General features: G+C 39.7%; 8 protein-coding genes across 9 annotated transcripts; 3 read left to right on the top strand and 5 right to left on the bottom strand.

The window, feature by feature from the left end:
• Nucleotides 1-339: 339 nt before the first annotated feature.
• Nucleotides 340-6093, top strand: LOC108568695 (folliculin-interacting protein 2). The gene is made up of 10 exons (XM_017929922.1): nucleotides 340-704; nucleotides 2298-2487; nucleotides 2551-2682; nucleotides 2741-2915; nucleotides 2972-3112; nucleotides 3192-3351; nucleotides 3410-3817; nucleotides 4184-5611; nucleotides 5662-5800; nucleotides 5861-6093. Exons 1-10 carry the CDS (start codon nucleotides 634-636, stop codon nucleotides 6065-6067), a joined length of 3051 nt encoding a protein of 1016 aa, XP_017785411.1. The 5' UTR covers nucleotides 340-633; the 3' UTR covers nucleotides 6068-6093.
• Nucleotides 6094-6260: 167 nt separating this feature from the next.
• LOC108568697 (glyoxylate/hydroxypyruvate reductase A-like) lies at nucleotides 6261-7637 on the bottom strand. Its single transcript, XM_017929923.1, has 5 exons — nucleotides 7407-7637; nucleotides 6977-7345; nucleotides 6702-6914; nucleotides 6488-6645; nucleotides 6261-6437 (listed from the first exon to the last, which is right to left on the bottom strand). The coding sequence occupies exons 1-5, from the start codon at nucleotides 7498-7500 to the stop codon at nucleotides 6306-6308; spliced, it is 966 nt and encodes a 321-aa protein (XP_017785412.1). The 5' UTR covers nucleotides 7501-7637; the 3' UTR covers nucleotides 6261-6305.
• A 351-nt stretch (nucleotides 7638-7988) lies between these two features.
• On the top strand, nucleotides 7989-9091 carry LOC108568698 (ATP synthase subunit delta, mitochondrial). Its single transcript, XM_017929924.1, has 5 exons — nucleotides 7989-8099; nucleotides 8417-8529; nucleotides 8594-8791; nucleotides 8851-8955; nucleotides 9014-9091. Exons 2-5 carry the CDS (start codon nucleotides 8419-8421, stop codon nucleotides 9074-9076), a joined length of 477 nt encoding a protein of 158 aa, XP_017785413.1. The 5' UTR covers nucleotides 7989-8099; nucleotides 8417-8418; the 3' UTR covers nucleotides 9077-9091.
• Nucleotides 9092-9498: 407 nt separating this feature from the next.
• LOC108568703 (ubiquitin-protein ligase E3C) lies at nucleotides 9499-14437 on the top strand. The gene is made up of 13 exons (XM_017929932.1): nucleotides 9499-9649; nucleotides 9793-9923; nucleotides 10970-11149; nucleotides 11207-11411; nucleotides 11469-11768; nucleotides 11883-12177; nucleotides 12240-12412; nucleotides 12468-12586; nucleotides 12645-12852; nucleotides 12942-13175; nucleotides 13228-13472; nucleotides 13529-14122; nucleotides 14174-14437. The coding sequence occupies exons 1-13, from the start codon at nucleotides 9646-9648 to the stop codon at nucleotides 14339-14341; spliced, it is 2856 nt and encodes a 951-aa protein (XP_017785421.1). The 5' UTR covers nucleotides 9499-9645; the 3' UTR covers nucleotides 14342-14437.
• A 55-nt stretch (nucleotides 14438-14492) lies between these two features.
• LOC108568659 lies at nucleotides 14493-17288 on the bottom strand. The gene is made up of 8 exons (XM_017929866.1): nucleotides 17077-17288; nucleotides 16820-17011; nucleotides 16538-16753; nucleotides 16137-16478; nucleotides 15524-15742; nucleotides 15249-15458; nucleotides 14980-15195; nucleotides 14493-14924 (listed from the first exon to the last, which is right to left on the bottom strand). The coding sequence occupies exons 1-8, from the start codon at nucleotides 17231-17233 to the stop codon at nucleotides 14578-14580; spliced, it is 1899 nt and encodes a 632-aa protein (XP_017785355.1). The 5' UTR covers nucleotides 17234-17288; the 3' UTR covers nucleotides 14493-14577.
• Nucleotides 17289-17530: 242 nt separating this feature from the next.
• On the bottom strand, nucleotides 17531-18882 carry LOC108568681 (regucalcin-like). The gene is made up of 4 exons (XM_017929890.1): nucleotides 18696-18882; nucleotides 18429-18638; nucleotides 18161-18376; nucleotides 17531-18103 (listed from the first exon to the last, which is right to left on the bottom strand). Exons 1-4 carry the CDS (start codon nucleotides 18850-18852, stop codon nucleotides 17757-17759), a joined length of 930 nt encoding a protein of 309 aa, XP_017785379.1. The 5' UTR covers nucleotides 18853-18882; the 3' UTR covers nucleotides 17531-17756.
• Nucleotides 18883-20949: 2067 nt separating this feature from the next.
• Nucleotides 20950-23283, bottom strand: LOC108568693 (regucalcin-like). Of its 2 annotated transcripts, XM_017929920.1 has the most exons (6): nucleotides 23178-23282; nucleotides 22220-22396; nucleotides 21955-22111; nucleotides 21468-21896; nucleotides 21235-21410; nucleotides 20950-21183 (listed from the first exon to the last, which is right to left on the bottom strand). In XM_017929920.1, the coding sequence occupies exons 3-6, from the start codon at nucleotides 22109-22111 to the stop codon at nucleotides 21010-21012; spliced, it is 936 nt and encodes a 311-aa protein (XP_017785409.1). In that variant the 5' UTR covers nucleotides 22220-22396; nucleotides 23178-23282; the 3' UTR covers nucleotides 20950-21009. The 2 variants fall into 2 exon arrangements, with proteins under 2 accessions (XP_017785409.1, XP_017785410.1); XM_017929921.1 differs by lacking the exon at nucleotides 22220-22396 and having other exon boundaries at nucleotides 23178-23283.
• Nucleotides 23284-23315: 32 nt separating this feature from the next.
• LOC108568690 (putative ankyrin repeat protein RF_0381) lies at nucleotides 23316-25575 on the bottom strand. The gene is made up of 2 exons (XM_017929913.1): nucleotides 24045-25575; nucleotides 23316-23981 (listed from the first exon to the last, which is right to left on the bottom strand). The coding sequence occupies exons 1-2, from the start codon at nucleotides 25156-25158 to the stop codon at nucleotides 23440-23442; spliced, it is 1656 nt and encodes a 551-aa protein (XP_017785402.1). The 5' UTR covers nucleotides 25159-25575; the 3' UTR covers nucleotides 23316-23439.
• Nucleotides 25576-25792: the final 217 nt, after the last annotated feature.

Below are 25792 nucleotides of genomic sequence, written 5' to 3'. Positions count from 1 at the left end.
CGGCTATTAGTCGCCCTGAGAGATTTATATCAAAAATAATTGATATAAATCTCTTTATATTAAAAAAAAAGAGTCTGATACAGTATATTATTTGTGCTTTGTAATTCGAATATGAATATAATATGTAGTAATGCAGATAAAAAAAACCTAAATTAAAAACAACTCGGTTTGAGAACCAAATTTCACTAAATAAGTAGAAAGTTGGCAGTTTTCAAAATATATTTCTGAAATATTTTAAAGACAAACGAATGTGACGACATTTTGAAGTTCACTGGTGCAGACGCAACTGACCTAAACACACACGAACATCATATGACTTGGGGACGACGACGCACGTGATTTTCGGTACGTGTATATGTGTATTTTATTTACAGTGCGCGCGCGAGAGCCGTCGCTTTCCGTCCTTCTCGCTCCACAGACACAGCCATTCCCTATCCGCTCATCCTCGAAGGCACTCTCTCGTACATGCATATCGATCGTTTCCCGAAGACAACACAGGTTGTGTGCACTTTCCCTTCGAAGCGCAGCATCATCGCCACCTGAAGAAAAACTCCTCGAGTGCGTGTGTATCGTCTGCCTGCGGCAACATTAGCCGAAGGCAGTACGGAAGGAGCAGTAGGATGTCGTGATCCGATGGCCTTCTTCAACAAGCTCTTCAGCTCGTCCAGGAGAAAACCGAACCGCAGGTGCCATCCGGACGCACGGTAAATCCCCTTAGCAACAAATAACAACAAAAACAATGAAACAACATAACCTATATATAGCCTGTCACCTGCCGAGCGGCTGGTGAGTCAAATGCTTGTGATTATTTCATCTCGCTTCTTCTAATTGATTCTTATCCTTTTCTTCCGATGCGGCTGCTGCAATTACCGCATTTGCAGACCCATACGTCGCCGCTATTTATCAAATGTTATTGTTGTTGTTAGATATTTAAATCTATTTATACTCGAATCGCATGACGTCTTTATCGCACAAAGAAACCGGATTCTCGCCGATCAATAAATGCATCATTTATTCATGCATACTTTTCGCACCGATGATTGTGCCTATAAATAATTTCCTTTTACTTAGCAAAGGTCACTAAGTTTTTTTTTGTTTCGTTATTTTTGGTCCACCGAATTAATAATAACTTCACATTCTTTTCCTATTTATTTTTTTTTACATTTATTTCTCTCTTTTTTTTTGCAATGTGCGCTTCGATTGCGTCGTCGACATTTGTTCAAGCCCTATCAACAAATCACGTGTCGCGTGCTGTTGCGTTTATAAATAGAGCCGTGCGTGGATTCTGTACATGTCTCATGTGACTACTCTGTCTCTTCTTTCTGCATTGCGGATCCTCAAAATGTTTCTCGCAAAATCCACTAAAGAAGACGCGTCTCTTTAAATCGTCGACCTAGACAAAGCAAATAAACAAACGAGCACACGTACAGTATTTGCGCAACCGGCTTCACATGTGACTGTTGTTCCGCGTTGCGTCGACGTGCAAATATTTATCAGTACTTGCTAATTTCCTCGTGGTGTTTATGTTTGCATTTCGTGGCATGCCGTTGACTCATGAGAGAAAATACCCGGACGAAGGGTCACCCACTTTGCTTAAATCACGCGGCCAAATGCAAGATGGCGCTTTATGTATTTCCAAAATATGTATGCAACTTTCGTCGACAATGTCATATTACAATGAAATCGATATAAATATAGTGCCCATATATGCAACCGGAATATCTTGCGTTCAAGATGATAAAAAAAAGGAAAATAAGGTTTTAATGGTCGCCTGTATCACGAAAATCTGATACAAAAGGTCGTTGATTCGATTCTCCGAGGCCGATAAACTTAAAAGGTAGAAATAGGGCCAAAAGAGATTTATATCAATAATAAATTTATATAAATCTATTTTCTAAAAAAAAGGTTTTAATTGTATTCATGATGCGTTATCATGATACAAATATACAAAGTACATCCGAGAGTATATTGACAGTAAATAGTAGTAAGATGTAAACAAATGTTAAGATGTTAAGGTTAAGAAAATAAAATATTCATGAAATAATATTATATTAGTAGTTTTGTGTTGTTTGTCTATCTGACACTATGGATACCAAAAACATACCTCCTATATTTGTAGTATGCTGCGTTATGACGTCTCAAGATCTACGAATTATGTTTATAATAATAAGATTAATGCAACGGAAATCTATAAATTATATTCTTAAATATGTTGATTTTCTATCTGAAATATATTTTTTATCTAGAAAATATTAATGAGAACCTACCTACCACTAACTATCCTTTGATGCGTTTAGTGAAAAGCTGTTCACGTTCTCTCAAGATCAAGTGCGGGTAACCGTGTTCAGGGAGTGTGATTTTCGTGGAAGGAAATTGCTGTTTGATTCGCACTCTGTGGAGAAAATCCTGGTGCCAGATGAAGATGTCTTTGTGGGAGATGGTCGGAGGCGATCCTTCATGGAGACGAGAAACGGTTACGGTTACCTGGTAGATGCTGCTGACTCGCAGGATAAACCTTTACAGAAATTAACTTCGAATGACTAATTTCAGTATACGAAACCGAGCAGCGACGTTGCTTACTTGGGTGAACTCATCTTCGGGTCTGTTGGGATGAGCTACAGGGGAACCTCGTACAAAATCCACAGCGTCGCTAATCCGAATCAGCAAGTCATCTGCTCTATGGTAATATTTGTTACTTAAACGGTAGATGTTTTGGTTCATCGACTAGTTTCTGTTGCAGGTGTTTCCGAGTCCGAGGAACCGGCCACCGAAGATGAGGAACTCTGCACCCAGCCACATCCACGTGACTTCCGGTAATGTGGAACGGTCCATTCGGCTGGAGGATTCTGGAACGAGTTCCGCAACCTCTTGCAGCGATCAATCTGTCCTCAGTACGGCAAGCGACACGCTCTTGGGTATTGTAAAATTTCCTTAAAAAATAGATTAATTGTATTAAATTGGTCTTTCATAGTTTGCAAAAGGACGAGAAGTGTGCCTCTAGACGTTCCGGTGTTAAACTCTAGTCTGATAAGTTCTTCTGGTTACGGCGGGGACCAGTCGATGAGTTCGATAAGCAGCGGGCCCCAATCGATTCCGATTGACCTGGCTCAAGGTATTGACATGCGGGAGACATTAATTGGATGCAGCCCAAAATGATCCGCCCAAAAGTTAATTATAGATTTTTGCGGTAGGGAACTCGTGCTCGGGCAACCTCTCCAAACGCTGGGCGAGGACGGCAACCACTTCCTTGGATCGCTCTCTCTGTAACTCTGAAGATCATCAACGCTACCAAAGAGGCGCGCACGGAAGCAAAATCGGACTCGCCATCATCGTAGAGCTGGGTCTGCAAGAGTGAGTACTGCAGATTGAATGATTCATGAACATCTTTAATGATGATGTTAACGTGCAGATCGTTGGAGGAGGTGTTGATGGAACACGCGGCACTGATCGATTCGTTGCTCTGGAGGGTTCGGAGCGGCGTGGAGGAGGCGTACGTCAGACACAGCGTGTTCGTGTCCAGCATGTTCGATATCGCGAGGAGTGCGGGACGATGGTTCGTGGACCTCTTCACCGGCGCCCATCAAACCGCCAACGCTTGGCACTCAGTCATCGCCAACTGTGATAGTTTATTCAGTATTACGGCCGGAAGCACTTCCGGCTCGCATTTATGCAACCGGCGACAGGACGAGTACAACTTCTTCAGCATCTCGCGGTTTCTCCGGACCTCCAATGAGCACGCCAGATCTGACGTCGCAGAGACCTTCGTCCGGGATCTGTGCGAATTGATAGAGGGCGTCGATACAAAACACACCAACTTGTAAGTAATTATTACCTAAATAATAATAATAATAATTAATTGGCCAAACATGAATATATAAGAAAAAAAAGTACATTATGTACATAAATAAATTCTAACATAAAATAAAATATATATATATATTAATAGGCTGGCCAAAGGGCTAACGAATTATTACCTAAATTTCAACAATTCAAAAAATACTATAAATATCTTGTCTTTGACGTGACATATTATTGATTGTAACTATAAATAATTATTTTCAAATAAATTTGTTAATAAATAGTTTCATCTTCTAAAATAATTAATTTAATCGTTTTAACTTAATGACTTAATTTCTATGTACGTGGTTTAACGAGTGCGAAAGCAATAACTTATTATTTTTAGTTTTATGTCCACGTTGGTGACGGCCGTTCTGACCCACCATCTCGGTTGGGTGGCGACCTCGTGTCCGGACTTCTCCGGCGACAAAGAGGCAGCGAAGATACAGGATGCTGCGAATCCGCTTTGGGGTCAACTCACCGATCTGTTCGGCGCTACCGGGCATCCATCCAAAATGTCCCACACAATCATCACCGGCCCGGAAAGTAAATCAGAGCTGATTTCGAAGATCCTGAAGGTACTCACATACTTCATCAGATGCGCCGGTCTAACCAGACGTAGTTTAACACGATCCGATGTTGAGGGAGAAAATCGCACCGTCGACGTCATATGTCAAATAAACTCTTGCATTCCAAAGGAAAATTACAAAAGGTACGAAGACTATTTGCGCGAGATCATCAAACCAGAGAAACAGCATCAGCAACAACCCCATCAACAGCAGCAACAGAATAAACATTCCTTGAAGAAAACCAAATCTAATCTGAACTCGTTGACGCTTGATAAGTTCACCGATCTTGGGCTGCAGGTCATCGGGGATGAACAGCAGTTGATCGATATAACTGAAGCAAAGCAACAGATCGAGAGGGTGTTCAGCGCGAAGAAGGAAAAGGGTGTCATCTTCGTGCTTGGCGATGACGAAAAGTTGATTGGTTTGAAAGAGGATGATGCGAAAACAGAAACATTCCCGTTCAAAGATTCAGATTTCTTCGAGTACAATGGAAGGGCAGAGATCAAGCCCAGCACGTCGTACACTTCGATCTTGGCAAGTTTGGAGAGGCCGGATGTGAGGGCGCAGAGCGAACCCCCCGAACTCACCAAAGTCAAACACAACGATCAAGCGACGAAATACAGGTATTCTGGTGTCAAGTTCAACTTGAAACAGTACCCGCAGATCGTTAAGAACTACATGCAGAGTAAAAATATCGAGCTTTCTCACCTATCGCATAACCAGAAGAAGGAATTGGAGGACTGTTGCAGCGGTTTCCAAGACAACATCGACTTTTCCAAATGCGAATTAGGAGAACCATTGACCACACCATCGAACGCTTCTGAATTAGAATTCACCAGCGATCTGGTGCTAGAGGATCGACGGCGAGAAGTCAAAAGGGTAAAAGAAGTGGTGTTAACGAAACCCGAGTTCGTTAGAACGACTGCGACGAACAAGGAGCCAGAAGCTCTAAAGTTGGTGGAGTTGCCGATGCCGATGTCAGCAGAGGGAGAGAAAAAAATGATGCCGCTTTGGGCATACACCAGCTCCTTGATGCGCGGTGTCGGCGATCACTACGTTTCCGATATGGTCCTTCAGGGCACTTGGGCGCCTAAAACTGAGTGGGAAGCAAAATTGAAGCGTGACCTCATCTCTGAAGCGCGACATCCTCTCGTAGATCAAACCGTCGACGAAGCCGTCGCGGTCATTGGCAACGTAGACACCTGGTAAGTATTTTAAATTTAATTTTATTAGTCATAATTCTTAGTTTTTCCAGGAACGTTCATGTAATGTCTAGCCATACTTACGTGATCGATAGGAAGAACACGGGAGTAATCGTTGGAATGTCACAGTTGGTTGCCAACATGCTAGAATCGCTCTTGCAAATGTGGCGACTCAGGACACCCGCAGAATACGTGAGTTTAATACGATCACCACACCACCAACAATAATATTATACTTTGTTTAAATTTCAGTGTATTCTGCATATCGAACAACGTCTCCAGGAGTTCTGCATGAAATCCAAAGCCATGGCGCAGATGCTTCTCACCACTGACTTCTGCAGCATGGAACTACTTACCTCCGCTCTTAAACTGGAGGTTAACGATGTCCCTCTGCTGATGGCCATCGCTTCCACACATTCCCCTCAAGTCACGCAGAAGTATGGAATTTGTGTGCAGTGATACCCAAGAAATATGAAGTTATATAATCGGATTACGCGCAGCATATGGCAGCACTCTTGCTTACTATATTCATATTACGTTTTCTAGAGTTTAATCATTGATAATTTTCGTTATCTTCACCTATATATTTTTTTTATTTCAATCTTTGTACATACGCCAAGTGTAATTTATTTCTTTTCCTTTCTACTATTGTTTTATGTGTATTTTGTATTTATTTATTAAACGTATGGTCGATGCATCAATAGCCTCTCTGGAAGTCAATCTTCGTGGGTATCGGCTTTCCCGCGTCGAACAGCTCCAAGTTCTTCGCGAACTGATCTACCACGTCCACGGTACGACTCACAGCAGCAACGTGAGGAGTTATTTTCACCTGCAAAAAAGTTTACAATATTCCAGTTGCAACCAGTCAATTAAGCTTACCTCGGGTATTCTCCAAAGTATGTTCTCCTTCGGCAACGGCTCCTCGTGGAAGACGTCCAAGTAAGCGGCGGAAATCCACCGATTCTTAATGGCATTCGCCAAATCTGCTTCAGCGATGATCGTCCCCCTACCCACATTAATAAATATGCTTTTCCTTTCTAGTAGAAACAGAATAATTAATATGATAATATTCCTTATAAATGATACCAATTACCATAGCAACTCTTTAAAACATCCCCATTCAAAAGTCCGATGGTAGCATTGGTGCTGGGCAACGTATTAATAACATAATCGCACTTGCTCAAAAAATCCTTCAATCTCTCGTTCGGATAATATTCGTGCACGTACTTAAATTCTTCTTTATCGATGGAAGGTCTACGACCCAGGACATTGACCTTGGCACCGAAATGTTTCAGTAATTGACCCACTGAAATGTTAGGAAAATAGCATGCAAATTAAGTTGCCTATATCGACGAATTTTGAACCTACAAACACTTCCGATACTCCCTATGCCCATAACGCCTATATTCAAATCCGAGATTATCCTGTGATGCATAATAGTACCATCCCTGCACCAGTTGGATTCCCTCTGATTTTCATAAACTCTAAATAACTCCCTTTCATGATTTACAATAGAGGCAACCACATACTCTGAAATAATCCTTCCAAATTGTTCCCCAGAGTATCTGACTACAGGAAAGGGTGGAGGATTATTGGCATCCACGAAGGGTAGCAGCTTATCCACTCCAGCCCATGTACCGTGTAGCAATTTTACCTTTTTCAAATCGTAAACTATGGGTCCTATCAGATCGTAATCTCCGATGATTATCTCTGCATTACGCAGCTCCTCGTCGTTAGCTGATAGATTGAGATATTGAAAGACAATTAAATAAAGTTAAAGAACAGAAAATTGCTGTACCAGATTTGCACTCGTATATAACGCAGTTGGGAAGTTTACCCCTAAGTCCGTTTACCAGATTTTGGATGGCCGAAAGAACTACAACACGCCTCATCTTTGTGGATTCGCTAGAAGCAAGTTATTTATAACTGGCACATGAAAACAGCGTGATTAAACTAATGATAAGATGTTGTTATTAAGTGCTTTAAGATTTTATTATTAAAAACATTAGTTTTTTTTATACAAAAAAAGCTTTACTTCAAATTATGTCAAAACAAATATTTAAACGTGTTTGCACATATATCTTATATCAGCAAATGCTATAAATAATAATAACATTAGCAAACATTTCATTTTATATTTTCGTGATCAGGATTAACAAATAATCAAATATTTTTCATCTATTCATTATTTATATTTCTGTTATAGTCATATTTGTGCATTTGTGTCAGTTTCCGCCGCGTGCTCAGTGGGGACTAAGTGGGACTAAGTGTAACAACATATACATATAACATAGGGAAGTAATATAAAAACTGAAAACTACTTTTTTATCCTGCTGAAATAAGTAGTTTAGGTTGGTGCCACTAGCTTTGGTGAGATAATCTGCTGCAAACGTTAGCGCGAGAAATTCCCCAAGTCATCGGGTTGTCCTGCAGCTGGTTCCAGTAGTTGTCTTGAGTATTTTCTAATTTTTGAAAGAATTTAAACCAAAGAGTAAGTAAGAATAATTCAAATGATATGAAACCGGCACCTTACCCATAAAATTAATAGGTTTTCAATTCAGATTATGATATATCAACAAATTACCAAAAAAAAGTTATGTAATCCCAAATAGGAGGTTATCTTTTCTTTTTTCTTTCTTTATTATCCAATTGGATTTTATTTAGTTTCATAGAACAGGATAGGATAGTAATAAAAGACTGTTTCATTGATAAACATATTATTATTTTATTTGCGTGAATTGTATTACTTTAAAAAAAATCAATAATTGTGTTTAAGTTACATAATTTAAATTTTTGTATTATTTGCAGAGATGGCCGCTATTCGCTCCTTCTCTCGTCTTCTCAACCGTCAAACCTTCGCCACTATGGCGAAACGTGGTTACTCTGATGAGATGAGCTTCACATTCGCTGCTGGTAACCAGGTAATATATCCACTAATACTTCCTTCTAAAAACAGTTGTATAACTTTCTCGTTTGCATCTTCAGGTCTTCTACGATGCTAAATCAGTGAAACAAGTTGATGTACCATCCTTCTCTGGCTCCTTTGGTATTCTTCCCAAGCATGTACCAACTTTGGCTGTTCTGAAACCAGGAGTTGTCACTGTCTTTGAAAATGAAGGTAACATCAAGAAGATCTTTGTTTCCAGTGGAACTGTCACCATCAATGATGATTCTTCTGTTCAGGTAAAATATAAGTTTTAAAATATGTATATAAATAAGATATTAATAAATTGTATTGTTAGGTTTTGGCTGAAGAGGCCTGCCCAGTTGAAAACATCGACGTGAGCGCCGCCAGGGATGTTCTGAACAAGTCCCAGAGCGAACTTTCCTCTGCAAGCACCGACCTCGTGAGTTGAAGAATCCTTATTGGAATTGAATTCTTGAAACTAATGAACATTGTTTTAGGCGCGCGCCGAAGCAGCCATCGCCGTCGAAGTTGCCGAGGCTTTGGTCAAAGCCTGCGAATAAACACTCCATGTAAAAGAAAAGCAAGATTATTAAGAAAATAGTTAAATACTTTAAGATTCAAAAAAATAAAATAAATGGAAAATCTTACATCTTCTTTAATTTGTCTACATCCTTTTTGCAAATACTTATTAATTATTTTTTTAAATTTAATTAGTTACAATTATTACTTTCTATTGGTTAGAATAAAATTTTGGAGTAATCTAAATATTCACCTAGTATTTATGCAACCCCCATTTCAATATGAAATAAATAAATTTGTTAATATATTAAGTAAATGGATTTCTATATTATTTTCGATAATTCTTCAACTATTCTGTAATTATTTTAAAGTTTAAATTATTTTTTAAAATGTGTGCAATCCAAATTGTAATTAGGTTTCAAGCGTTGAAAAGTCGAACTATAATACCGGCCATCTGAAAACTGCGATCACTGATTTTCAGAAACGTCATATGTGTCAGCTGAGATACATCGCTGCGAAAGAGAAAACCTTGGACAGCTATGACCCATCGTTGGGACTGATTCCAAATACTCTGAATTAATTTCTACTCCTGCCTACGACAACCTGCAGAATGGGTAAGCAACATCTTATCATTTTTTTCTGCATGACAATGTCTAGGTTATGGATTTTTGTTTACAAATTTGTTTCCCACTGAACTACAATTGGAACCTTCATTCCTTTGTCATTAGTTCATTATTTATGTGATTCTGCTTTCCAGCTTATAAGATGTCTTATGCCTTTGATGGCAACCATAGGAGCAGACCTGAACAGAATCTGTCTGGTTCCAGCAGGAAGAACACCAGGGATATCCTGCTGCAGAGGGCACATGATGAAAGGCAAAAACGTCAGGTGAGGATGGATTTGCAAATGACTATAACTAATCACAAACTAATTGTTTATTTACATGAAGTATCCAAGACAACTGACAATATGTTTGTTGATTTACAATACTTGTAAATAATGCACATTGAATCAAATATGTACTTTAAGTGTGATTTAGAAGGTATTATTACAAAAATGCAAAATAATTTTGATATTGCTTATATAAGTCACAATGAATAATCATTTTTTAGATCTTGCAAAAATATCTTTTAGATTATATGAATATTTGCGTTTGATTTGAATATCGAATTATATGCACTAGCTATTAAGTAATCAGTTAAATAATTCAAGAATTATATGCGCCGTTATTTTTTAAATTGGTATAAATTCATTTTTCATACATCAAGATATTATGGGTTTGCGTTTGAATTAATTTAAAAATATTGGCAAAAGTATTGATCAATTGAATGTGTGATTATAAATATAAAATATCCTTGTATCTTATTAAAATTATCATTAAATCATTTTTTCCAAAAAGTGGACTTATCCCACTATAAAAAAGGCTCATATTTTTCGAGCAAAATCATGAGCGACAACTTTTAATATATGCATTGCCAAAGCAAGCACGATTTCAATGTGTATAGAATGTTGAGTAGATAGATGTCGCCGTTGATTCTTCTTTGATAAACTTTGAAGAGTTTTTGGTAAATTTTATATGAGTTTGTTATTACGTTACATTATGACTTACTGAGAAATGGGGGGATCGTGATCAAGAAGGCGGTCTCCCCCGAGGTGAGGCCTTTTCGCTGCATGCCTTAGTAAGGCTGACCCTTGGAGCGATCCTTGTGGTTCTCATGTCAACAATTTTTGGTAGTCTGGGAATGGCGCTTGCGCTACCCCGGCCAATATTGAATTTAAAAATATATTTGTTCATGTTTTTGGATGGGTTGCTATAGTTAATTAACCATGGTACTAATGAATTTTACAGCGATAACTACGATGGTTGTTAAATTATCTTGTAACAATTTTTAAACATAGCATTTGATTTAAAATATAATTAACGATCTTTACAGGCGGAGCGTTTACGATTAAAAAGTACAGGTGTTATCCAATCGTACGCACGCAGTTATCTTGCAAGGAAGAAGGCGAAGCAGGAACAGCGCGAACTCTTCGACAAGAGCGAATGCTCGGAACAGCAGCTCATTTCCAAGCTGTTATTTTTCTACGATCCTGAAACAGATGTATTCCGATTGGTACGTTTCTTCGTGCGCACGAATTGTTACGCCTAAACATTTAATTTAATTCTGCAGATTTCGACATGCGAGCAACTCATCGCCCGACAGGAAAACGTCATGCAGACGATGTCTCAGAACGGTTCATACAGTTGGCTGATAAAAAGACTTCTCGCCAATTGTCTGAAGCTGATTTCGAAACCCAAATCTACGCCCGTCGTTTCGAACTTTCTCGATATTTTCTCGCAGAATTGCAACGTGCTTTCATACCTAATCGGCAAAGGTACCATTTTCTTAAATTAATTACCGTTAGATTTGCAATTTTTTTATTATCTTTCAGGATATTACAAGGAATTTAGGACGCATCTGCACGAGAACGAAGATGTCGATTACTCAAAACGCATGATCAACAGACCGTTCGAGTACATCTCTGCATCAAATTGTAAGATGCTCGACGAATACCTCAAGTACTTCATGATGCCGCACATCACATACAAGATTAAGAACTACCTGATTCCGTACCTTGACAAGCACAACAAGTTCCCCTATAGTGCGTTCATAAGCTTCATGAAGAACAAGAGATTTGATACTTGCAACAACATCTTATATTCTTTACTTGCCCTTGAACCTAAATCTTACGGTAAGATGCTCTTCACGCAAAAAAAGCTGAAGCTGGAATATGATCATTTTTGTTATTAACATCGATTACAAACTACGTAGTTTAAATTTGAAACTGTTTTGAATCGTGTTGCAGTTCATAATAGCGACAGCATATTGATTTTATCGCGACTAAGCTGCGACCTTCACACCATGTCGAACTCTTTGGAGGCTAGAGACGCTGATTCGGACAGCGACACGGATATGATGGAGATTAATGATGAAGACGTTACACTACAAGATTTTCTATTGTTATTCAATAAAACGGAACGCGTGAAGAACATTCTCAGCTACTTCTCCGACAACTGCGATGATATGCAGGTAGTTGAGTCATTGACGAAGCTCTGTCATTCGATGCTGCTCGTCTTCAGGGAGCCAATAAGGAAGTTTATGTAATTTCCTAGAAGTTTTAATTGTAATGGATTTATGGAGACTGATATTTGTATTCGTACAGGTTGCTTTACATGCTGACGCTGAGAGGGACCTTCCTAAATAAGCTCTGGGGGTGGATCAAGAAGCGCGAAGACCTAATCACCAACTCGCCGAATGCCTGGAAAGATGCGCAGATTCCCATCTCCGTTTTCTGCAATATGTTCACATTCTACACGGAAACTATTACGGATTCAGGTAAGATTGAATTTTTCATGTGAATGCATGCAATTTAAAGATATTTGATTTCCAGAAACAACCGATGCTAGCGAAACATTTACCTTGGCCGAACTGAAGTCAATGTGTGAACTTTTGAAGAGCGTTACTCTGAATATGATCGAGATGGCGTTCCCACTCTGCCGAACCTCACCTGTAAGTTCATCGCGGTTGTTTTATTGATGTAGTATTGATAATTGATGTTTATTAACAGAAGGTCAAGGTGTCTCCGGATACTCTACACTTGTACAACAGCACGTTGAAGACGGTAAAGATGCTACACACATTAGACGTGCGCAAAAATTTCTGTGATCCGGATTTCTGGACCAGCCGCAGGATCGCGATCTCTCCCGACCTTACCAAGCGGGATTACCTCTCCAAGACTTTAGCCCCTTTTAGCGGCATCATTCTCGACGAGGACTGTGAGTTTTTTGAATTTATTCTCGTAACTAACATCGCGTTCTGCTTCGCTTCTCGTTTCTATCTAAATATATTTGATGTCTACGTGTAGATGAGGTGTATCCGCCTCTTTCAACGATCGAGCAGCGGTCGTTGGCGATGCTGCAAAAGCTTCCGTTCATGATTGAGTTCAGCCAGAGGGTGATGATTTTACGGCAGATGTGCTTTTACAGCTTGGGAAATACGGAAACCCGTTTTAGGAGCGACTTTTACCTGGACAATGCCCTCACCGTACGTCGGAACTACCTTTACGAGGACGCTTTCGATAAATTTTCTTCCAAAGACGGTAAAGAAAAACGAATGCAATAAATAAATATACGATTGAGTTGTTTTTACAGATGAAGATATGAAGCACAGAGTGCGCATTCAATTTATAAATAACGTGGGATTGGAGGAAGCCGGTATCGACGGTGGTGGCATCTTCAAGGAGTTCATCAACGAAGTCATCAAAACCGCGTTCGACCCTAATAGAGGTTTCTTCCTTCTCACCGCTGATAACACTCTCTATCCAAATCCTCAGGTTCATCTACTCGTGCCGAACTTTGCCGATCACTACTACTTCATCGGTAGATTAGTCGGAAAAGTATACCATACCCTTAGATACGAAATCGATTAGATTGTAAACCAAGTATTTTTCAGGCAATTTTGGAGAATATTCTAGTAGATTTGCCATTGGCCGAGTTCTTCCTTGCCAAAATCTTAGTGGACAGGGCGAGCGCTCACTATTTAAAATCCTTAGATCCGGTGCTCTACAGAAACCTGCTATATTTACGCGATTACCAAGGGGACGTGCAGGATTTGGGTCTAGACTTTACCTTGGTTAATAATGATTTGGGAGAGACGCGGGTGATCGAATTAAAGCCGAACGGCGCCAACATTCCAGTGACAAACTACAACCGCTTGGAGTACATCCATCGGCTTGCTGATCTTAAACTCAATACGCAAATTAAGAAGCAATGCGCGGCTTTCAGACACGGTATACACAGCGTCGTACCGCTTCAATGGCTGCGGCTGTTCAATCACAACGAGTTGCAAATTATCATCGCCGGAGATTTCCAGGAAATGGATATTGAGGATTTGAGATTGCACACAGCCTATGGCGGCGAATTCACCGATGAACATCCGATCATCGTGTCCTTCTGGAAGATTCTGCGCAGCTTCACGGACACTCAGAAAAAGATGCTCCTAAAGTTCGTCACGAGCTGCTCGAGGCCACCACTTCTTGGTTTCAAGGTACGTGCATTTTACTTGTAGATCAATATTAAATAGTGTTTTATTCTGTAGGAGCTGAATCCATCGTTCTGCATTCAATCATCGGGGAGTGATGACAGAATGCCGACGGCCAGTACATGCCTGAACTTGCTCAAATTACCGTTGATCAAAGATGAGGAGACGCTACGGAAGAAGCTGGTGGCAGCTATCGAGCAGCAGGCTGGCTTCGAGCTGTCCTAAGTGAATAATGAGATACAGCAACAACTGGGTATTACCAATCTAAGTTAAATGTTGTACATGTGTAAGAATTAATTTATTTCTTATTTTACGTTTCATAAGGAATAGTATTTATTTTGTTTTCTTTCATATCTTTATATGTTTTTTTTTGTATTATTTCTACAGATACGATTTCAAGTGTCTTTACATTCTGTACATTGTATATATATATATGTATATTATATGTGTAACAGATTCGTTTATAGTTTGCAATTGGTCATGGGAAGACCGCGAACGCCCAACCCCTTAATTACGAACAATCCTCCGTGTCCTTCCTTTGCGTCAAGCACAACATTGTTAACAGTGAACTTGCCTGAGGTCACGTACAACTCATCCAAGTTCGCGCCGCCCCACGCTACGGAAGTTACCTGTTTCGCGGGTAACTTGATACTTTTCAAGAGGGTTTCCGGTTTGCTGGGATCTATTTGGATCAACTGGAATCCGTTGAAAATAGCAACCCAGAGGTTTCCGTCGCTATCGATGGTCATTCCATCCGGAAAGCCTTCGATGTTGTTTGCGATCAAAGAAAATATCGCTTTTCTACTTCCTGTAAAAAAAATGTGTAATATTTGTTATGATCACAATTTGAGAAACGGCGGTACCAATTTGTCCAGTTTCATCATCGTAATCGAATTCATCGATGGAGAACCTCACAGAATCTATGTAATAGAACTTGGTACGATCCGCGTTCCAGGAGAGACCGTTCGAAATCCAAATGTTGGTCACGTGCTTCGAAACATTGCCCCTTGAGTCCAAGCTGAAGAGACTGCCCTTATTAGGTGCTATTTGACCATTAATTGGTTCCTCGCCCATCGTACCTGGATCAACCAACAATCAGTGCAAATTCAATTAAATCTACTGACATCGTTACCGAACCATAGACGACCGTGCGGATCGCATTTCCCGTCGTTAATGCGATTCGTGTTAACACTGCTCTCATTGTCAACCTCTGCTAAGGTCTTCAAGATTTTGACACACGGATTGACGCCGTCCCATTCTATTTCCACGATCTTCCTGTTCATCGTCACGATGAACTTGTGCGGCTCCCTGTCTTTGGGGATGATCACAGAGACGTGTTCATCTGCAACCGCGGTTGCAACATTTATCAACAAGTCCATTAACTCTATATATCCATTTCTGTTTTACCTAGTTGAGCTTTGGAATGCGATTCCGTAGCCGGCGTGTACTTATTGATGGTCTTTTCGAAGATGTCCACATAATACAGGCTCTGCGTCTGCTGGTCCCAATGGGGTCCTTCTCCCAATTCGGTAGCACCGGCATTATGAAGCTGCTGGATCTGCATGTTGAATGATCGACAATACAATGAGTCGACCCTTTTTATACGAAACCAGTGAGTAGTAATATCTAATCACCTAATGTAAATATATATGACCTTCGTATGACTCGTATGAAGTACGTGTAATGAGAGAAACTCACTGTTGCTCACTGTCGACTTCGCGGTGCATTAATATTCTATTAATTTCCAGTTATTCTGGAGAAATAATAAGATAACAAAAATCATTATTTTTTTTAATGTTAAGACTTAAGTTGACGTCAATCAACTTTCAGATTAGCAATTCGTTATTATAAAATTGCTAAGCGTAAATTTACAAAAAAAAACTTTTTGGAGTTTATGGAAGGAACTTAAAACACAAATTTTCTTTTGATTGAAGTTTTGATAATTATAATATTTTGCTAATTTTCTCTAGATATTACAAAATTATTTTTATTATAGCTAGACGATTTCCATATATCTATAATTTGCAATTGTTCATGGTTATTCCTCGTGCACCCAATCCCTTAAATACGAACAATCCTCCGTGTCCGTCTTTTGCATCTAGTACTTCGTTATCAATTTTAAAATTTGCTGTGGTTACATACAGCTCATCCAAGTTAGAGCCGCCCCACGCGACGGATGTAACCATTTTTGCCGGTAATTTGACAGTCTGCAAGATAGTTTCCGGTTTGCGAGGATCTATCTGGATCACCTGGTAACCTTGGAAGATAGCAACCCATAAATTTCCATCGCTGTCGATGGTCATTCCGTCGGGCATTCCTTCTATTTTGTTCAATTTCAACGAGAAGATCGGTCTTCCGTTTCCTAAAAAAATGTTTCCGTAATGAAGCCAGATTGCGTAGCATTTAAGATATTGCTAATACCAATGTGCCCGGTTACATCGTCGTAGTCGAATTCGTCGATGGTGAATTTCATGGAATCTATATAGTAGAACTTGGTGCGATCTGCGTTCCAGGTGAGACCATTGGAGATCATGACGTTGCTCACGTGCATAGATATATTGCCCATGAGGTCCAAGCAGAACAAGCTGCCCATCTCCGATTTCGCCTCACTGTTGACTGGATCTACGCCAATCGTACCTGGGTGTATCAATCAATGCAAATCCAATTCAATTTCAGTACTCTCAAAGCGCTTGTTTAAGTTACCGAACCACAGACGGCCGCGCGGATCGCATTTCCCATCGTTGATTCTCTTAGAGTCCATCTCGGTCAAGGTCTTCAATATCTTAACATCCGGACTGATACCGTTCCATTCGATTTCAACGATCTTGCTGCCTACAGTAATAATAAATTTGTCCGGTTCTCCGTCTTTCGGGATGATGAACGTGACATTCTCATCTGCAAAACAATCCCTTATCGTTATTCAATGACTTCGACCCATCAAAGTTTAATTTGTGATATACCTAGCTTTGCTTTGGAGTGCGACTCCGTTGCCGGCGTGTACTTATTTATGGTCTGGCCGAAGATATCAACGTAGTACAGACTTTGCGTTCGTTGATCCCAATGCGGGCCCTCGCCCAATTCCGTTGCACCGACTATCGATACTCGCTTCATAGACATATCGAACGGTAGACACTCAAATGCACTAAATCTCGGTTTGCTTATATATTATTGAGTAATAGTATCTAATCGCTTATCAAGTAATTTGACCTTCATGTACCTCATACCAGACCATAAACAGTTTAAAGAATCAATACAATAAATAACTGCTTCATTATCTAAATATATTTATTTTTCAATGCTATTTTCGTCGTTCACATATTTAACAAGTTTTCGAAAATATCCGAAAATATCCCAAAAATATTTGAAAAAAATCATCTATTTTAAATACTATAGGAAAATATATTGGTTCGTGTCTAAATGTATAATACTCCACTGATTTAATTAAATTTTAAATTTTAATCCTGATTATTACATGATTTTCATTCTTTACGTCAAGTTAGTAATAATCATATTTGAATAATGGTCGACTAAATGGCTAACCGTTCCGTGTTATATTGGTTGCCTAGAAAAACTTGGGTACAGCACACGTAATCTATTATTTTCAAAACACAAAATGAGTTTGGCTAGTTGATTGATCCATTTATATCTTATAGTCGGTCATGGGGAGACCTCGAGCGCCCAACCCCTTAATCACGAACAATCCTCCGTGTCCTTCCTTTGCATCCAATACGACGTTGTCCATGGTGAACTTGCCTGAGGTCACGTACAGCTCATCCAAGTTCTCGCCGCCCCACGCGACCGACGTTACCAGTTTGGCGGGAATCTTGACGGTTCGTAAGAGCGTTTCCGGTTTTCGTGGATCTATTTGGATAACCAGGAAACTCTTGAAAATGGCAACCCATAAGTTCCCGTCGGTATCGATGGTCATTCCATCCGCAATACCTTCGATGTTATTCAAAGATAACGTGAAGATCGCTCTTCCGTTTCCTGAAATGGTGCATGTGTATCAGTAATATGGCTAGATGTCGCTACAATCGTTTATACCAATTTTTCCGGATTCATCGTCGTAATCGTACTCGTCGATGGTAAACTTCATGGAATCTATGTAATAGAACTTGGTACGATCCGCGTTCCATGTGAGACCGTTGGATAGGCAGATGTTATTCACGTGTTTCGTCACGTTACATTTTGAATCCATACTGAACAGACTACCGGAGTTTGTAGCTTTTTGCCAGTTCATCTGTTGTCCTCCCATCGTACCTAAAAGAATCCAAATCCCAATTCAGTTAAGTCGTGTATAAGAATAATTTACCGAACCAAAGACGTCCTTTCGGGTCGCATTTTCCATCGTTGATGCGGTTCGTGTTAACACTGTTTTCTTTGTCGACTTCGGTCAAGATCTTTATATTCTTAACATTCGGACTGGTACCGTCCCACTCGATATCCACGATCTTCCTATTCATCGTTACGATAAACTTTTCTGGTTCTCCATCTTTTGGGATGATAATCGATACATTTTCATCTGTGAAACGCATCATCATTTCAGAAAATTCAACTTTTAAATTCTATACGATTTTACCTAGTTGTGCTTTGGAATGTTTCTCGGTTGCTGGTGTATACTTGTGGATGGTCTTTCCGATGATATCAACGTAGTAAAGACTCTGCGTTCGTTGATCCCAATGCGGTCCCTCGCCCAACTCTGTAGCTCCAGCAATATGTATTTGTTGAATCTGCATCTTGAATGACTAGTATTGCAGTATTGCGGACTCTTTATACTTGAGAGAAAACAAGTTATAATGTTTGTTAACGTAATCGTATCTTTTTCCATCGATAATTATGGTGCTTCATTATAACAATTTCAGTTCGAGACATGTTATTGACGATGTCCTTCGCTGAATATTATTTGTTTATTACATGTCACCGTTTAAAAGGTGACCTTAATTCAAGTTTCGAAATATAATAAATCTTAAGATGAGTAAATGTTAACAGCTTTTTTTGGAAGACAATTCGCAAATCAGTATTTACATAATTTGTTGTTGTTTATAAACCTTGATGGTTGACCTTTTTTCTGTGTCCTTTTTTAATGTAGTACAGTCGAACCTCGCTTAACAAGCACCTCGCATATCGAGCATTTTCCTTAACAATAAAAAAGACTCGCTTAACGAGTGATGATGAGAAGAGCAGTCCGGATTGCGCGTCTGCCACATCATTTTTAAAACTTTTGTACACATATTATGTGTATTTTTTAATATGTTTTTTGGGGATGCTCGTATATATGTTTATTAGAGTAAATCATGGCTTGTTACAATATAGTGTGATACACAGGATACATATGTTACAAAGGTTTCTTACAGTATAATGAGTCCGAGGCCCGAGAGCCAACACAGAGAATACTCACGAGATAATACCGGGAACCTTACAGCTTATTACTACACACAAGAGATGCGGAAGCGACGACAGGAAATAAGAGAAGAGAGATACAGATTTTTTTCCGCTTATATACCCTAACCAAGTAGAGCCCTTATCAGACCTTCCTGGAATACCAGCTGCGGGCTGGAGTGGGGCGCACCGTACCGGGCTGAGCACCACAGTTTCATTATACGAGTAAAAATCCGGACTGAATAAACAATTAATATTTTGTCGTATACTAGGGATGGAATTCTGGACACATTGGAATTTTGACTGGTGTTGTCGTTGTGGAGTCTTAGTTGTTGGGAATTTAATGAAATTCCTTTGGTTTTACATAACTTTTTCGTTACTTGGTCGATTTAAGATTCATCTGAGACTATGCTCATCATATTAAAATTCTTATAAGACTATGTTCATCTTGAAAGGTTTTACTGAGAGTAATTCTTTTTTTTTGTTCAGCCCTCTATTTTACATAAAATAATAAACCGGTCTGGTGACAATTAAAACATAAAATACAAAAGAAGTCAAGGGATTGGTTCAGTAACCAACCTTAACATAATCACTTTGGAGGCACACGGAGTCACGAACTGCTAATTCTAAAAACGATTTGGTAGGTCTTGGGGCTTGAAACTCTTAAATCTTCGGCGATGATTCTCTGTGTTAGCCAGCTCAGCAGTAAGAGGGTCTGGGTGAATATCCAGCCGGTGTTGGTAATTAATGCTCACGGTAGTATTGTTATGTATAACAGTTATTGTTTATATTATGTTAGCCCTTATTATTTTATACATGTTTATTTATGTAAGTCATTAAGACTTAGAACAAATACCACTTAAGACTATTCTTAATCGCCATGTTGTGAACAAACTCGAAGGTCCAATCTATAATGACCTTTAATATGTACATCTGCCTAAAGACTTACGAATTAAGGAAAGATAATACCTAGTGATGAAATGTTCAGTTTTCTATTAAAATTAATTTTTCAAATTACATTATTTTTAATTATCAATATCCAATCCCACCATTGGAAGATGTTGCGAAGATATTTTTATGGCTATCTGACCCACCATTCTTCTGAATGTTTCCGTATCTCTCCACGCCTGAATCAGAAGTGGGATTCCCTTGGTCGGCCAAAAAGGGTTTCATTGGAACTCCGACGCTGCCCTGGCGATGAGAGGGCGAGTAGCTGAAAGTGGGCTTGCTCTACACTTCACGAAATAACGTCTCGCCAATTCTGCTCTTCTAATCTTCAATGGAAATACTCCGGTTTCCACGTGCAACACATCAGTGGTGTGGAGCGCAAGACTATAATTTTACCTTATGTAAAGAGCTATGCTTTTTTTTTCATAACTATGTTGTGAAATTGCGATTGTTTTGTGAAATGGGTTGCATATATATAATTTATAAGAAATTTTTTTTATGTTCATCTATAATGTTTACGCTTTATTGTTATTACTACAAATTGAATATTTCTACGGTGCTATTGCTCAGTGGAGTTTTTCCAGATCCACCTTGTATCCGGGAATTCCTCTGCATCCGGTTCTGGTGACTCTAAAGAGAGCACCTGCTGGTTTCGGTTGCTCCTCGCCCTTGACCACCAACTTGGCACTGGTCACGTAGAGGACGTCCATGTTCGGTCCTCCAAAAGCGCAAGCAGTTATCTAGAAATTGAAGATGTACGAGTATTTTCTCAATGTGGCAAGTTATGTTACCTGTTTGGCAGGGAAGTAGATTGTTTGAATCAACTTGCCGGTGTTGGGGTTGATGTGCAACAATCTACCGCCGTCGAAGACGGCAACCCAAAGGTTACCATCGGTGTCGATGGTCATGCCGTCGGGAACGCCGGGGATATCATGTTTGTCTAGATCGAAGATGGGTTTGCAATTCTCTGTAAATGGAGTTAAATTAAAATTCTTTTTCTTTTCGAGTTATATATAAATCTTACTTATTTCTCCCTTCGTTATATCGTAGTCGTATTGGTCAACGGTTCTTTTTGGTGAATCGATGTAGTACATTCTCTTCAGCTTGATGTTCCATGCCAAACCATTGGCGATGCTCACCTTTTCCAAATGCTTGCGCACTCTGTGTTTGGCAATTAGCGTGTATAGAGATCCCTTTTCTTTCTCGAGTTTTCCGATTTCCGGTTCCGGTCCCATGGTACCCGCCCACAAACGGCCGACGGGATCCGCCTTTCCGTCGTTCCAGCGGTTTCCGCGCACGTCCGCTTCCGTCTCCACCTCCAGCAGATGCTCTTGTCTGGACACCTTCTTCGAAATGCCATCCCAAGTGACCACCTCCAATTTTCTACCCACGCTGATCAGGAATTGGTCCGTGGTACCTTCCACCGGGACCAGCAGAGTCACCGGTCCGCCCTCTGAAAAAAGCAATGTTATAACAACGCACATTTAATTAACAATAAGCAAATAACGAACCAATGACTACTTTGGTGTGCGAATTGGTAGATGGCACGAATTTGTGGATGGCCTGTCCGAATATATCCACATAGTAAAGACACTGCAATTGCTCATCCCAATGCGGTCCTTCGCCCAGGATCACCTCTTCGGAAACTACTTCGATTGCTGGCGCCATCTGCGCAAAGTAAGAGAGCACAAATTTTAACACAATAAAAATAAATGTAAAATAAAAAAAAGTTCAATAGAAATTACAACAAATTTAAAAGAAATGTACACTACTTACTGCGTGTAGGTTAATGTTGGCTGATCGTTTGCGATTGCTTCAAACTGAATGCACATCTTTCGACCAACTTCTTGTGGTTTATATAGTGGATGTCCTCTTCAGTTTATGCGGAATTCAATTAACCCCGGTAGTCGGAGGTCATCGAATTCCAATTTACACCACCGTTTATCTACGATACTGAAGCATTTTAATGCTATCTTCGCGTATACAAATAAATATTTTTCGTTTTCAATTAAAAGATTACAAGCATTTCCTTTAATTAAAAGATTACTTTTACAATCATCGGTTTGTAAATTAACAAATATGTTTGTATGTGCGATAGACCCGTATATCATCACATATCGAAATCCTGCCGTAGTGAACATCTCAACATTATCAAAATCTCGAACATTTTGGCGAATTTTTGCAATACTTTCTGTCTAATGCGGAGAACGCATTCAACTTTATCACTGCCGCTTTGTGACGGAATTATTTCACAAATACAGTAGAACCTCGCTTAACGAGTTTAATCCGTTCCAAAATTTCTACATTTTTACTCGTATAGTGAAACATATTCAAAAATACACATAATATGTGTACACAAGTTTTAAAAATGATGTAGCTTCTCATCGTCACTCGTTATGCCAGTAATTTTCCTTACAATTAATTTTGCTCGTTAAGCGAGGTTCCACTGTATTCATTTTTACAAATATTGATGAGTCTAAGAATTAATGAACTAAATAGTTTTAGTTAGCGTACGAATAAAATACGGTTCCTATAAAATACACTAAACAATAGAATATCGATACTCTTTTTTTTATTCACGTCTATATAAAATAAGAAAAATACTGTTGTGATTTTAACACTTTTGAGATTATGGTTGTTGGGATTTTGATCTGAACCCATGGTATACACTTGTGATATAAAATGGCACTCTAGCAAATATTGATAGTCACCAAGTCCGTATGTATATACTTACTTGATTGAATATGAAAATAATTATGCATTATTACAATTAACATTTTTTTCTAATTATCTATTTGACGTTCGCCATTTTCAACTGTCTCTATGAGAACTATAAATATTCAGCTGTGGGAATTGAAAGAAAAAGGAACGGTTTAGAAAATCTAAATATATTTCATTGTGTATACAATATGACTAGTGAGATGAGGAAAGTGAGAGAGACTAAAAACTTTCAACTGTCGTGTGGCAGTTCGATGATGCGAAATTTACGATCCAGCTTATAAAATTTCAAAGGCCAGATATTTTTGGATGATCGAAGGCAGTGGTAGCTTGTTGATCCTGCGATGGAGCTGTCGTCCGAGGCAGGCTCTTACCCTGATCCTGCAGAGATCACGCAGATTCATCGGTTTGCTCCTTGTCTGCACGATGAAGTCGTATATCTGATCGTCGCCGCTATCGTCCTTCAGCGATTTCACGTCGAACAGCAGATTCCTGTAACGGAAGCCGGCATACACCAGGAGTCTGACCAGATCGAAGTTCCCCTGTTTCTTTGCGACACTAAGATTATCGAAGTAGCCGTGCTCGTCACGACTGTTGACATCTGCACCGTATTTGATGAGCAGAGACGCCGCGCTTACGTTGTTCAGTATTATCGAGTAGAAGAGGACGTTCCCCTGATGGCTGTTGGCGTTGATGTCCGCGTTGCAGCTGGTGAGGAGATCCAGGAACTGTCTGAATTTTTCAGGATCGTCCTCGTGCTGCACGCACAGATGCAGCGCCGACATCCCTGTTATCTGATTCACCGAATTCGCAGGAGCACCTGCAATGATAAAAATCAACATTTAAGCAGAATCCTAGATAGTGGTATTGTTGTGGGAATTACCATTTCTTAGGTAGTATGAAGCTATGTCCAAGTTCCTGACTAGACAAGCTGTCATGAGTGGAGTGTTGCCATGGTCATCTCTGGTGTTGACGAAGGCTCCAGCCTCATGAATCAGCTTGACCATATCCAAATTGTTTTGATTTGTTGCAAGATGCAGTAAATGGTGGGAATTGATGATTTTAGCTCCAGCCTTCAACAGTAGTTTGGTAGTGCTATACAAGTTATTCCATACAGCCTTATAAAGCACTGTGTAGCCAAGGCATTCTTCTTGGTTTAGTCTGGTCCCCTTGCCCACCAAGTACTCTGCAACATGCTCATGCAAATTGCATATTGCCATACTCAGAGGCGATCTGTCCTCCATGTTGTATACATTAACGTTGGCCCCATTCTCTATCAACACCTTGACTGCTTCCAGATCGCCCATTTGAGCTGCAACGTGCAGCGGAGTCTCTCTGTGCGTGCTCTCTCCATTCACATCGGCGCCCTTCTTAATCAGAAGCTGCACCATTTCTGGTCTGTCCGTGCGGCAGGCGATGTGCAGAGGACTGCACCAATGCCCATCGCACTGGTTGACATCCAGTTCGTCGTAATTATCCAACAGATACTCCACCATATCCATATGACCGCACCGCACCGAGTAATGCAACACATTCTGGCCATGAGAATCCAATCTGGAAATATCGTACTCTGGCGATTTTAGCAAAATCGAAGTTTGATTCAATATCTTTGCATACCAATTGTATAAACTGATGTCAGGGCTCACGGGCCTCTCCTGTGCGCTATTTTCATTTCTAATCTCCATGTCCCATTCCAGGGCATCCATACCATCTGGCGTCGGCCCGTCGCCAAATTCATCCAGATCCTTGCAAACCACAAAGTACCCAATATTGTTCCTCTGTTGCTGCTGCTGAGACCCATCCAGATTCAAGCTCAGCTTTGTGCTCTCTGTCAGCACTTTCAGGACTGCCAAGTTGCCTGTCTGAACAGCAGCACCCAATGGGGTGATACCTCTTGAAGATATTCTGTTCACGTTCGCCCCCCGCTCGAGTGCGCTTTTGATCGTGTTCAAATTGCCCTCATCAATTGCCACCAGTAACTCATTCTGGATATCCATAATATTAATACATTTGTTGCTACCACAAAATCTTCATCGGCCAAATGCGCACACTACGCCATTCGAATAGCTTTTATCCATTCTGGAAGTCCATAATCAAAAATTCGTAGTTTCTGCAAACTCTTCGTCTAATTCACATCAAGTTCCATATCCATGTTTTATTTATTTAGGTAAGACTTGCCGATACATGTATACAGCTGATTAACTGTCAAAACAAATGTCAACTGTGTGTATGGTGTATCTGGTAATTTCGCTGCACTACAGAACTTCCGATGACCTGATTTCACCCGCAATCAATAAAATGCTGCGCGTTGAAAATGTACACGCCACTGCTCTAATACCCACTGAATCCTCCATCTCTAATCATTAACTTGACAATTCACATATATGCAACCAACTCAACTTTAATAAACCTATACACATATATAAGTTAGTAAACACCATTCCAAATAATTCCTTCGCTTAAAACGCCTGAAAATGTAATATCGAAATAGAATATATATATATCAATGTATATTACTTAAAGGATGGGATCGTCTTCAAATTCTACGATGTAACTTTTCTTTGCTCCTTTCATCTTTTATTATTGAACTATTCAATAAATTTCTTGGGTAAAATTTACAAGAAAAGACTT

The sequence above is a fragment of the Nicrophorus vespilloides genome, unplaced genomic scaffold, assembly GCF_001412225.1.
Source record: "Nicrophorus vespilloides isolate i.1.1-1 unplaced genomic scaffold, Nicve_v1.0, whole genome shotgun sequence".
In the NCBI taxonomy this organism is placed as follows: Eukaryota; Metazoa; Arthropoda; class Insecta; order Coleoptera; family Silphidae; genus Nicrophorus; species Nicrophorus vespilloides.
This window is presented reverse-complemented; position numbering and strand designations above follow the sequence as displayed.